The sequence below is a fragment of the Ciconia boyciana genome, chromosome 3 (genome assembly GCF_034638445.1).
Source record: "Ciconia boyciana chromosome 3, ASM3463844v1, whole genome shotgun sequence".
In the NCBI taxonomy this organism is placed as follows: domain Eukaryota; kingdom Metazoa; phylum Chordata; class Aves; order Ciconiiformes; family Ciconiidae; genus Ciconia; species Ciconia boyciana.
Window position 1 is genome coordinate 127,232,385 of NC_132936.1, and position 13,243 is coordinate 127,245,627.

At 42.4% G+C, this 13,243-nt stretch overlaps 2 protein-coding genes across 10 annotated transcripts in view; one reads left to right on the forward strand and one right to left on the reverse strand.

Moving 5' to 3' along the window:
* Positions 1-10,801, forward strand: part of ASB3 (ankyrin repeat and SOCS box containing 3) — a 32,158-nt gene extending 21,357 nt beyond the window's left edge. For 7 of the 9 annotated variants that reach the window (XM_072857591.1, XM_072857588.1, XM_072857593.1 and 4 more), the window contains exons 6-10: positions 390-567; positions 1,973-2,170; positions 5,263-5,514; positions 7,768-7,901; positions 9,850-10,136. In XM_072857591.1, the coding sequence (XP_072713692.1) occupies positions 390-567; positions 1,973-2,170; positions 5,263-5,514; positions 7,768-7,901; positions 9,850-10,118 (1,031 nt within the window). In that variant the 3' untranslated portion in view covers positions 10,119-10,136. Of the gene's footprint in view, positions 1-389; positions 568-1,972; positions 2,171-5,262; positions 5,515-7,767; positions 7,902-9,849; positions 10,194-10,671 lie in introns of those variants that run through there. The other 2 variants (XR_012041771.1, XM_072857594.1) reach the window with 2 other exon arrangements.
* A 33-nt stretch (positions 10,802-10,834) lies between these two features.
* On the reverse strand, positions 10,835-13,230 carry LOC140649830 (MAL-like protein). The gene is made up of 4 exons (XM_072857600.1): positions 13,091-13,230; positions 11,788-11,955; positions 11,327-11,455; positions 10,835-10,973 (listed from the first exon to the last, which is right to left on the reverse strand). Exons 1-4 carry the CDS (start codon positions 13,190-13,192, stop codon positions 10,911-10,913), a joined length of 462 nt encoding a protein of 153 aa, XP_072713701.1. The 5' UTR covers positions 13,193-13,230; the 3' UTR covers positions 10,835-10,910.
* Between the last annotated feature and the right edge of the window lie 13 nt (positions 13,231-13,243).

Sequence of the window (13,243 nt, forward strand, 5' to 3'; positions counted from 1 at the left end):
AACAAGTTTTAGACGTCTAAGCGCATGTGTCCTTATAGCCAAACCTAATTAAGCCTGAGGGTGCCATGACCTGACCAGAGAAATCGTACTAACTGACCTACCAATACCTGGGGGAGAATCTCAAAAACTAACTGCGATCAAAGGATTGCCTAGCCCGTTGCCTTTCCTCCAGCACGTTTATCTCGTGTTGTGCTGATCCTGGACAGAGCTAATGTTAAGCACCTACTGTTTAAAAAGTTAGCAACAAGCTAGTAAACGTTTCCTTATTGCTGGGGAAAACCTGTTGTGTTGTGAAGTCACCCTGTGAAAACCAATCCCTGATTAATTTGTCGTTCGTTTTGTGTGGTGTAGTGGTGATGTAAAGTATTGGCTTTTTTTTTTTTTGGCAGGTGCAGACGTAAACTGTCAAGCCAAGGACAGAGCCACTCCCCTGCTGATTGCTGCGCAGGAGGGCCACGCCGAGTGTGTGGAACTGCTGTTATCAAAAGGGGCAGATCCAAACCTCTACTGCAACGAGGATAACTGGCAGTTACCTATTCACGCAGCGGCTGAAATGGGCCATAAAGAGTAGGTGATTAAAAAGGCATTCAGGAAAAAGATTCTGGTAATAAAAACCTAATCGACAAAGAGGGTATTCGGCTCTAAAAGAAAGAAAAATGAGTTCTCAAGCTGATTTGTAGTTTAAAATATGCAAACAATTAGAAATTCTAAATGTCTGTTAGTAGTCCCAGTAAAGTGAACAACCGTTCTGAATTCAGCATCTAATCCGGGTCTGATCGACGTCCTAATGAGTTTAGAGAGGTTTCCACAGTGCTGAATCAGATACCAATTCACTCAATAGCCATATTACTTTTACATTTTAAAATATAAATAACAATAGCATATGCTTTATAGATGAATTGAACAGCACTTAATTGGGATTACAGTCCTGACCATTAAGCAGCAGAAGTAATCATATGTAAATAATGAATTAGCTGAACCAGCCAGAAAATCAAAGCCACAAAACAGTTCCTTTAATCCTTCCAGAAATGCATTTGTAGCTTTGCCCAATCCCAGTGATATAAGTCGCTTTCGTAGCAGAAAACCCAGAGTGGAAGGAAGTTGCCAGAGTAGCAGGCCATTGTGGAGAAGCATCTCTCAGGAACCCCATGACTTGCACATGTGTGACAGCATTTAAAATCAAATCTATTAATGATGATACTAACTGCAAATTTATTAGTAGATGCTTGATCTTAACCCCTAGCAAAAGGAGGTCATCAGCTGAGTTGTCGTTAAAGTTTGTGCATCAGATTGATGCCTCTTCTCAACCTGATGAGGAGGACAGACTGTAGTAGATACTGAGGAAGCTGGGTTTTGTTCATTTTCTCGGAAATGGAAGATGGGTTAGCAAGGTTGTCAGTACTAGAAATGTTGTTAAATCAAATGCTGCCTTCGTAGCTTTTGCCACAATATGTAACTGGTGACCTCTGAGCAGCACCAGTAAGTTCCAGTAGCAAAGGAATCGGTGTTTGTCACTAATCCTTGTTAGCTGGAAAGGATGCGGACCGGAGGTGTGAGCTATGAAACAATGATTTTTCTGTTTCAGTATCTCAGTGGGAGTTGTTGAACAGAAGTAAGTATTACTTTTATTTGCAACTCACATTTTCAGTTTGCTTCCAGACTTCTATGAAGTCTGGGTTTAATGTGCAGAGGTACTCTATTACTGTAAAAAGGATTGTTGGGTAATAAGAAATACCTGTCTCCGATTCAGATTAAAATATTTCTTGCCGGCCTAAATCCATGCCAAAGCACAATGTTTGTTATGGGTCAATGTATGAAATGATAAAGGTTGTTCTTTTATACAAACTCAGTAGTGAAAAAACAGGTAGGATTTTCTTCTTAAGTTGTAATGACCATATGAAAAATGACCATACATTTAAAATTAATTACTGCATAAGATCACAAAATAAATAGTGTTTTTAAATATTTGCAGGATACTAGAGTTGCTAATACCAGTTACTGATCGGATTTGTGACAAAGGCAAAGGCAAAGTGAGCCCTGTGTATTCAGCAGTATATGGTGGTAATAAAGAATGTTTGGAAATGTTACTCAAAGAAGGCTACAGTCCAGATGCTCAGGAGTGCCTTAACTTCGACTGCAGATCACCCATGTGTATGGTCTTCCAAAAAGAGTAAGTATACCTCTTAATTATAGTATACCTCTTAATAATAGTTTCCAAACGTATGTTGGCCTTTATTTAACTACTTTTAAATGTGCAGTTTTCCTGCCATCCTTCCTCAATTCTCGAGCTGCCGGAGTTAAACTGTAGGTATCCGAATGGTGCGTGGGGTTTGGATTGTGTGCTTGAGCTGAAGAACCTCGCTGAAACGTCCGAGGGGAAGCTCGGCTCTTTGAAGAGAACATAAGTGCGGGTTTCATGCTTTCAGAAGGCCTTATCAACACGTCTCTGTCTTCTGGGAATGTGACTCGGTGCCGTAATTGGATCAACAGGACTCTTAAGTAGCCAGATTCTTTTCAGTAAGGATGAGTTATTGGAAAATAGTGTTTTTCTTTTCTGTATGCCAGTCGCGTGCATAAGACAAGCAGAATTAATCAGCCCAACACTGTAGCTGTAAGGAGGACTGGGAAACTGAATGGTACATTCTTTTAGTTTGTGACCCATTTCTTTTTATGCCTGGTGAGTGATGCGCACCCCTTGTATTCAACAGGAAATAAAACTGTGCTTACTTCATATGCAAAGGCTTTAATTCGAGAGGAAAAATAATAAGGTATAAAAGCCTTACTCCTAGATGTATATATATGGTATGTCAATGAGGTGCTCTTCATGTACTTATTGTGGATTTTTTTTCCTTTAGTGCGGAAGTTTCCTCTTCCTTTTTCTGTGGGAAATTAATTTGTGGAGGAGTGGACTCTTACTGTAAAAGATCTAGATATTGCTGTCCCCAAGCTCGTCTTGCACTCCTCCCAAACTAATTCAATGTGTAAAATAACATTCAAAGGATTGAATACTGGCACAACTCAAATCGAGATAGATAATCACGTCTCGGTCACTCCTTGGCAGTTCTGACGTTTGTATAAAACATAGCGTCATTATTTTAATTGGGACTTGAGAGCAATTACCTGGTAACTGCTTTACACCTTAGAACAACAGAGAAATTTCATCTGGTAGAGAATACCTTTGAAAACTTTTCTCTTCAGCTGATTGCTGTCTGTCATTTAATATTTTGTCAGAATTCTAGTTAGTTTACCCTTTGTAGACGCTCTTCCTCAGGAACATTAATGTGAAGTAATGTTCTGTGGCTAGTGTGCTGCATTAAGGAAAATATCTTCAATAAAGGCTTTTAAATCTTCTTAAAACTCAGATTCTAACAGAATATTTCATGTACGTGGATCAAAATTTATTGCTTTTATGCTGCCATTTAAATTAAATTAATGAGGTTTTGGTAGTAGTGAATTTAGTTCACCCCCATTAGAAAGCAGTTTATCCAGTAGATGCAAAAACATAGCTTTTGGGGCTGGCTTACATGTGGGAATCATGGTTTCAGTTTCTCATTCTTGCTTCTTGTCTTCCACATGGGACCTAATCCGATTTCCTTTATTTAAGGAAGGAAAATAAAAATTTTAACACTTCTTAGCTTCCAGAATTTTGTTTAATTAATTTTTATTTATTTAACCTGCAAACTTTTTTAGCCAAAATACTAACATTTAGAGGATGTGCCTTGGTGCCCTGAATCCTATAAACAGTTGAGGCTTGTACACAGACAGGTAGAGGCTATCTGAGGAATTATTTTTTACGAGAAAGCCTGTTCTAATTACAAATGATGGTCTTGAGGTGATGCACTTTTTTTTCCCCTGGATAAAGCTGCTGAATGAATTAACTTGGCTGGGATATTCTTTGCTGAATGTGTTTGAATATATGTGTTTGTAAAGCGTGTACTAGTTGCATGCTATTAAGTAGTAGGATCGCACATTCTTACAGTTGGCTTAGGAAAATTTTTAAAAACTTTACCAAATATATGCCATCAATCTACAGTGCCATAATTGTAATAAATAACTTGCCAGTCATTCATAATGTTCCTGAAGTGAAAATACTGTGGTAATATTCTGATTGAGTTTATCCTACTTGAACTAAAAGGGCTTATTTCAAAGAGGGAAATCAAGGACAGGATTATTTTTTTTTTAATAGCAAAAGTGCATCCCAGCGACTGTGCCTGTTACAGCCTCTGGTGTCTCTGGTCAGGCTGCAGGTGATTTTTGAATTGCTTGAGGCAGGAACTCGTCCAGATCCAAAACGGTGCGTGTGAAATCACACAGGAGGGGTACGAGGCATTTCCCGTATCTCCGTAAATGACGCGCAAGGTGTGCAGTGAAGCAGTGCGTAGGGTTTGTTATTACTTATTTTCATCGCACACTCCTAGGAAGTTGTCTTTAACAATCCTTGGCCATCATTTTCCCCTTTCTGTCCTATTCTTTAGTATACAATAAATAATTTAGGAAGGGATGCAGACCAGGTAACTACTGAACTGTGCTGTGGATGAGGCAGGTAATACATCACCACTTCTATGAAGTAATGTGCAATCCAATTACTAACTAAAAAGCAACACGCTAATTATCAGTCATAATCTCATTCATTATCATATTACCATATTATAATTGATAACGATAAACTGATTTTAGTAAAAACATTTTAAAAGGTTTACAATAGTTCAGTGGGTTGCAGAGCTTCCTGCAAATACAGCTGGCTGTAAATTAAACCCTCGGCAGGCTTGAACATACGGCTGGTCCCCGAGTTCTGGGGTGCAGTCGTCTGATATGTTCACATCCTTGTCCACCTATTGCGTACGGCATATTTTTAAGGTGAAACCCAATCCAGTGGGCACGGTGCTTTCTGCTTATAGCAAGCACGTGGTGGATCAGCAGCGTGGGTTACAGACACCAGTAACTGATGACTTTGGGCAGTTTCTATTTGTGATCAAAAGGCTTGCTTTGAGGGGCTGGAAGCTGGTTGGAACTATAGGTTTTTCAGGACGACAAGAATAAATGCGTTAAATGTAGGCACTGGAGTCTCCTGAAAGTAGTTCTACATTTTCAACTGGTGCTTTCCAGAAAGAACTGCAGTCAGAATGGCATGCTGGGTTTTCCTTTGGTTTGCGGGGATTTTTGGTAGGAGAAATTTGCTTTCTCAGGGGTGAGAAGTAAAATGGTAGATGCTTTCTGGGGAAAAACTAACAGGATGTCCTGTTCCTTGTGTGCTGTTCATAGGTTTTTTTATTTCATTGATATTTTCCTGAAATATGGGATCACCTTACTTGGGATTAATTTGGGATATTGCCTGTTCCGTGAAAAGTTTACTTTGTTCCAACGCTTCTTGAAGCTGGGCTGTTCACTGCCTTCTGGGGACCAGTTATCGGAGTTCCTAAGTTACGCAGTTAAGGCGCATGAGGAGTACAAGGAATGGCTGCCTTATCTGCTCTTGGCCGGTTTTAATCCAGTGAATTTAATGCGCTCATTCTGGTAAGCAGATAACGTTATCTTGTTTACTGAAATATTGTATGCTACCTGCAAAGCTGTTGTCAGTGTTATTTAACGCATACTTTCAGAGGGCAGTACTTGATAATCAGTTGCCACGACCAGGAATGCTGAGGGTTATGGAAAGTCTGAAATAAAACATTGACAGGTGATGGCTGCATTCAGTAAAACACATTTTGTTCAGGAAGAAAGCCAGAATGGAGATTTCTTTATCGCTACCCTAGAGAAAGGCATCATTTTTCAATTTTTATATCAAACATCTCTTACTAGCCCCCAAATTTAGTTGCAAATTGCGTGTGTATGTATAATACAGTAACGGTAAGAAGAATTTCAAATACCGAGAAAGAGGTCAGGAAGGATGGGAAACAAATGTAAGGTGAAGCTGGGCCGAGGCTAGGAGGAGAGGAAACAGATGCAGTTAGAGATTGTGTTAAACAAAATAACGTGGCAACAATTCCAGTCTGGGGTTTGGTTTTTGTGGTGTGGGGTTTTGTTTTTTGTTTTGTTTTTATTAATTCTTCCACATACAGACGACTGCTTGGTGATGTTTTATATTTAATTAGGCATACAGAATTAAACTTACATTTAAAATTATGAAGTATTTGTATTTTCTTCTAGTTTTTTTTGTCCGTGAAGATGACGCTTAGACTTTACTACCATATGTCTCAGCTATTAACAACATAATGTGAGATGTATAAACTCATTACATGCATTACTTAACTGTATGAAAGGAGTAGGATTTTGAGGTTTACTTAAATATTGATTTATAATTCAGATACTGTTAAGATATCATGGTTAAGATATCATTGGTAGTTTTAAATGCATTCATTTATGACTTAGTGAGATTCTGTTAATCATTAGCATCCATGGTTTTCTGAACAGTAATTAGAGGAGCATATATAAAGCATGGTGTGTCTGTGCTTCCATAGATCATATTTGTTCATAGAAGACTACGTGATTGCAAAAGTAAACGCACTACAAGATTGCAATTCTGTGTGAATTAAGTGAACAAATCTCACTGTCCATGTATATCACGTGATGCTTTTTGATATTTTGTTACGTAGTCCACACTTTTATACCGATTACTTCCTTTCTTTAAATATCCACTTTTTAAAAGAACACTTATCACATCATAATCTACAAAGCTGATGTTTTTGTAAGTTTAACTTCAAAATTAACTATTCCGTCCTGGAAGATAAGAGGAGGATAGTAGACAGCAAATGACATTTATGCATCTGGTTCATTAACTGTCTCTGGCTCCTTGTGCAAAGCAACTGAATAAGCAACCGTAAACTGGTCAGTCTAGAGCACCGGCAATTTTAATTACCAGTGGGAAAAGGAAAATCACCATTGTCATAAAGCAAGCTAGGCAATCGGGTCTCTCTCCTGTATGGTTTTCAGTGAATGTATGGAAGTTCAGTCAAATAGGAAAAATGAAATAGTAAAAACTAGAAAGGACATAAAATAATTTTGACATGAATCTCTTGGAAAAAGCAAGTGTATTAAACTTGTTTAGTCTGGTATTTTTGTGCATTTAGAGCATTTAGATTTCCATTCAGATGAAAATTCAGGATTGTATGCATCTAGTCTAGCGTTCTGTGAAACCACGTGGCTCTTCATCTTGCGTAATACTCAAACAGTTGGTTTCCCTGCTGTTACTTAAACCTCCTCATAGACTTTATTCAATTAAGCTACTGTTAAAAGTTCTTCACACATGCTAAAGAATTGAAATGTAAATCATACTGATTTCTGAATACATATAAATGCAATCTCTGGTAGAAGGAGAGTTTGAAACCCTTGCAAATTTTGAGGGTTTTGTTTCGTTTTAATAAATAAGTAGCTGAATATATGCGCATTTTTTCCCCAAAAGTCATGGTAATGCTTATAATGCTCTGGTGTCTTGACCCCTTATTAAAATTCAGGTGGAAATAGAATCAGAAATTAGTGCAGAGGAGAATGCTGCCTATTACTGAGGCATTTCAATTTCAGAGCAGATATTCTTCTCTTACAGTCTAACTTACTTTTAAAAAGAAATGGAGGAAGATAAAATTACATTAGTAAAGGCTTGTGCTGTCAAAATTACTTTGGATTTCTCTTCAATGGTTTTCTCTTTCTGGGCTTAGGATGTAGGTTGTTAAGGATTTGTGAGAAAATAGTAAAGCGTTCTATGCGTTGTTTCCACTATTATATTTATGCTGTTGTGTAAAATGATATTTTATGGGAGTTTTTGTTACGCAGGATTTTCTCTGTGAGTGAGAATGCCCTTAATTTCATCCTGGAGTTCACGAACTGGAAGAGACTTCCTCCAGCAGTGGAGCAAGACCTTTCAGACTACAAAGAGAAGTTTGCTTGGACTCCCAAGAGCCATTTTGGTAAGCAATACAGTTAGGAAAAAAAGTCTCTGTGTATGTCAGCTTCCCGGCTGTAAGCAGGGAGCAGCTCTGTGGGCTAATGCACGGTGGCAAAGGAGGTTCGCTAGGCGATAGACATGGCTTGTCCAGAAACTGGGGAGCAGCAAGAGCAGTTACCCTAAACAAACAAACAAGCAAAACATATGTGAATGAATTTTACTGGTGACACTGTTCCATTCATAGTTAGCATGTTTCAAGTAGGTATTCTCAGTTTAGGCTATCCTGTCCACTTGAAATTAATGCACGTGCTGTAAAATACGGGTAGTGACTGTAAATTAGTATTGCACCTTCCTGAAATGATTTGTCCAGCCTCATCGAAGATTTAAGGGAAGATGATCAACATTATGTTTTCTAGGCAATATCCCACTGCTTTTATGTTTTTTAATTTGATTTGTATTTCCAGTGAAGCGTCTATCCTGTTGTGTAAGCATTTGACAGTAATTAAAATACAAACCATATAAGTCATCATATGAATTACCTACAAATCTAGCTGTTCATTGTCACTCCTGTAATTGTCATTATTCATTGTCACTCTTGCAAGTCACTCCTGTCAGCCAAAAAGATTCAGTAATGGATTGTCCAGGAAAACAGTAGTGCTCACTGCATTCACCCTTCAGAAAAGCAGCTTTAACGTACAGGTCATGCACTGTCACCTGTGCATTACGTGATGGAAAACTTGTGCTCGGATGTCGTTATTAGTGACACATTTCCAAGCAATTTCTTCTTTCAACGGGTCTGTAATAATTTTAAAATGTCTAAGTGATAATGTTATTAAATAATACTTCCTTTGGAATATTTGAAGCTAATTAGGATATCTTTTTGGAGTAAAAAAAAAAAAAAGGTTTTATTGGGGGAAATTTAGATGAAGTTCTTTCTTTGTTACCTTTGCTCTTAGTAAATATATTTGTGTTGTAATAGCATCCAGTAACTAAAGCCAAAGAGAGAAAGCAAAGAGGAAAAAGCGGGGCGGGGGGCGGCGGGTTTGAAAGTTTTCATTCTTCTTTCATTCTTTCAGCCAAGAGCAGTCAGGGCAAGCAGGCCAGCTGCTGTGCTGAGGCAGGCTTCCCCGCTTGAGAAATACCAAGCACTTGAACTGAGATAAGCTGGCCATGTGAGCGAGCACAGGAAATTAAAAATGAAGGGTTCATGCGGAAAAGTTCAAGAACTGGTGTTCACACCTCCAGCTGAAGGCTTGCAAAAAATGTATGGTCCCCTGGAGTTACACACCTGCCGTACTTGCCCTTCTACACTGAAATACAGCAATGATTGCAGTTAATGTTACAGATTCCTTGTGAATAAAATAAATGGAGAAGCCACTTTAGGAGAGTTTGGAGGCACCAGAGTTCTGTATCAGGATAAGTTGACCTATAACGTGACAGTTTGTGTTTGAGCAAATGCACCTTTAGAGACATGTCTGTGTATCTTTTGGCACAGTGGTTGTCCTAAGTCAAGTTCTTTAGCAACGTGTTAGAACATTTGGCATCTTATACCAACCGAGTCATGGTATCATTTAATACTTATCCTAAAAGTGTTTTCCCTTGTGTTACTTTGTTGCTGGATTTACTTCTGGACTTAATTTTTCCTTTCATAAGGTGGTATGAGCCTCTCTCTCCCCCCAAGCAGGTAGTTGTTCTAGGCTGGTTAGATGAAGCTCGCTGATTAAGGATAAAATGATTCTTTGACACTTCGTTTCTAGAAGTTTAACGTAACTTTTCTAGCTCCTATAGAGAAATTCCAAAAATGCTGATTCTAGCAGGCACCAGCCATTCACTATTGAGAACTCTGCCTCGATATCTGCCAGAGACTGGGGGGGGTTCAGATGGGATCCAGCTAAACCAGGTAACCGTAGGCAAGCGATGTCATCCCATGGTGTCCTGGTCAGTGTTTGACTTGGTTTTTAATTTTTCAGCCTTCATTCCTTCCCTGTCTCATCTTTGTCGTCTTGAGATCCGGTCCATTTTAACGAGTGAACGCCTGCGATCGGACCGGTTTATCCGGGAATTGCCATTGCCAGCTTGTCTCCAGGACTACCTTCTCTACTTAGATGTACTGCGAGTCAATGCTATCCCAGAAGCGGAGGATTATCTGGGGCAGAGAGAGGAGGGAGCTCCCTCCGCCAGTCACCCCAGCGCTGAAGATGCAGAGAGGAGGGATGCCTGTAACGCCGGTGTTAGTTGATGGCGCTACCAGTGACTGAACTCTGCAGCTGCAGATTTCGTCATGGCAATTAGCAGACACCGGAGAAGAACTGCTGTAAATAACTGCAGTAATAAGTCTTTTCATGCTGTAGTTTTATACTGTCTCTAGAAGTTTGTTAGAAGTTCTATGATTTACTTGTTTAAAAAGTCTGTTGTAGCTTTCTAAGTCTGTGAACGTTTTCTGGTTTTTGAAAGGAAATTTTTAACTCTTACGGAGTAAAATGAGCTTGTTCAATGAACATAGCTTATATAGTGGTTGAAATCTATTTGGTCAGACACTGTTAGTAGACGCTTTATTCTAAGTACTGCATATACCAAATGAAATTATCTGAAAGTCAAGGAACACAATATTGTATTATTTTTATGAATTTATGTGTTGGGGAGTGATCTAGCTGAACCAGAGACAGGAATATTTTCCTGGAATATAAGAATACAGGAATATAAGAAAGGATTTTTTTTTTTGCTGAAGGAACGGTGATTTTCTTTTTTCTTTTTTCTTTTTTTTCCTTTCCTTGGTCGTCTATATTTGGCAGAACATCAGAGTGGGAGGCTGGCTTGGAGCCTGCACCCAGTCCCTCCCCTTGCGTAGCCTGTGGGCAAGGCACGAAATGTCCCCACAAGCCCACTGACACAACACCACTGTACAAAAGCAACGGCCGTCCCCATGGGGTGGGTGACAGGGCCAGGGCAGGGACACCTGGGTGGAAGACGGCTGCATCCCTCGCGCTGGGAAAGCCCTCGTCCTGCAGAGGCGAAGCCAGCACTGCTGGGCTCACTGGTAGTAGATGCTGAAGGCGTGGAGGATGTACAGGAAGGTTGTGATGAAGGCGAAGAACTGCACAAGAGGAAGAAGAGCAAAAGCTGGAGTCGGCTGGGAGAGTCTAACCCCGTCTCCTCTCGGTGCTCTCAACCTGGGCAAACCTCCCAGCCTAGACCTCTCTCCAGCCTCAAAGAAGAGGCAAATCCCCCCCGTTTCCCAGGGGGCAGCCACGCAAGGCTGTCCACGAGCTGCTGGACCCCGAGAAGCCCGCGCTGGCTGCACGGCGCAACAGAGACGACGAGCTGAAGCTCTGACCAGTGTGACACTGCTCGGGATGGCTCTGCTGTGGCTTTAATATTTGCTCTTGCATCTTCCCGAGGGGAATTGCAGGTGCTCTGGCCTGCCTGGGGTTTTCTGGACCAACTCACCGATGCGGCACTGTTGAGCTGGTAGTAAAGCGGCGAGTTGGAGCTGAACTCAGAGTTGATGGTCGCGTTGGCTTGCAAGACAGCAGCGCTCATGTACAGAATGGCTGTGGTGCCGTGGTACAAACTGTCCTGAAAAACAAGGGAGTGGTGAGGATCAAAGCCTGCCCGGAACTGTCCTTCTCCGATTCACCCTGAGGACGAGGTCCATCCTCTGCACATGCAAGTGCTCGAACGGGGGGCACACGCCCAGACAGGGGCTGGGACCAAACCCTCGTACCACGCCGAACCCTCCAGTGCCCATGCAGCACCCGTGGCATAGCACAGCTTCTCTTGGCGTTTCCAGTCAAGGCAAAAGGAGGAAAAAGGGCTGGTTGTTTGCAGAACAACCCATCGCCAGCCACAGTGGTCTTGTGCCCACGCTGCTGCTGCCAACATCTGCCGGTATCCCAGCCCCTCCTTACCAGCACTTTCCAGTTCTCGCTGTTTCTGTGAAAGCCGAAGATGTAGCTTAAGAGGAGCAGCAGGGAGATGAGGCAGGAGCTGAGGGACACGTACATCACCCATCCCTGCAGCAGCGGGGCGGAGACGGAGGTAGCAGCTACGAGGATCCACACCCAGGTCCCGCAGAACTGCCGGGGACAAACGCAGGCACCTCCGATGAGCGTGGGATGGGGAAAGCCCCTTCTCCTCCCCGAGTCCCTCCTCGCCTCCCTCCCGGGCCCCCCCCAGCAGCTGTGGGAAGCCCTGCGCCTTTGGGCAGCACGGACCAGCCGTCCGGAGCATCCCAGCACGGCAGCCAGCATCGCAAGCTGGCATGAGTTTTCTGGAACGCTCTTGGGAAATACTTCAAAAAGTTTCTTACAAAAGGGAAAGGTTTGCTGCCGTGTTTGACGCAAGGAAACATCTTGCCCCGAGGGCTTTGGCAGAGAAGCCATAAAATGTGCTTTTATCTGGGAAAGGCGAGTGGCCGCATCAGCCCAGCCCTGCCCGCCCGTTAATCTCCTGGGCTTGAAATCACAGGACGAGGAAGTCTCCTGACTCCACGCACCAGCCCACAGGGAGTCGCTCACTCTGGATCCACTCAAAATATTTACCATGCACAAGTAGCACGCGGAATTATCTGGATAAGCTCACACTGCCCTGTACCGCTCCAGCTCCGGTGGATGAAACCCCCCCCAGATTTGCAGCAGGAAGCTGAGCCCGCCAGCATGGGCAGCTCACGGCAAAGCCCAGCCGCAGCGATTGTGCCGGCGGAGCATGGGTGGTGTGTGTCACCAGCGCTGTGTCATGTGTCAAAGTACACCAGCGGCTATCTCGGCCAGTCCCACTGGATGCCCTCTGGACCCAGAAGCAATTGAAAGATTCATGGAATGTCATACGTTACAAGACACCCGACTGCCTTCAAGCCCTTGGAAAGACTTAATACAGAGAACAAAATTCCCTTGATTTTCAAGCAATTTCTATGCGATAACTGGAGCTGCTTCTGCCCCGGACGTGCTGGCAGCTCTTCAGCCTCTCCCAGCCCCAAGGCAGCCAGCGACCCTCGCACGGGCTCTGGGATGGAGCTGAAGCGTATCTTATCCTCAAGCTGTTCAAAAAAAACCCATCACGAAGACCACCTATGTGCATTCAGTAGAAGCTAAAAGAGCCATTATTTCGCAGTAAAGCTGTCTTCAGGATCACTTTGGGGGCTGCTCCTTGATTTTTAGATTCGCTAGAGCCATTAGTGGGGTGCTGTAATGCAGCAAAGCTCGGCATACTCACTATCTCCGGTAGGATGAACGCGTAGGGGACAGTTTTGAAGACGGCAGGTCCGGAGGGCAAGGTGGGCTGCGTGGAGGCCTCAGGGGGACATGCCGAGGCCATCTCTTCTCAGCTGAAGCCACGACCGCTCCGGCTCAGCTCTGCTCACATTTG

What these genes read in the sequence shown, in the direction of transcription:
- LOC140649830 (XM_072857600.1), bottom strand. Translation starts at nt 13,192, where the DNA reads ATGGCCTCGGCATGTCCCCCTGAGGCCTCCACGCAGCCCACCTTGCCC. An exon ending in CGTTCATCCTACCGGAGATA is followed by an intron (nt 11,956 to 13,090) that starts GTGAGTATGCCG and finishes TGTCCCCGGCAG; the next exon opens with TTCTGCGGGACCTGGGTGTG. An exon ending in AGCTCAACAGTGCCGCATCG is followed by an intron (nt 10,974 to 11,326) that starts GTGAGTTGGTCC and finishes CCTCTTGTGCAG; the next exon opens with TTCTTCGCCTTCATCACAAC.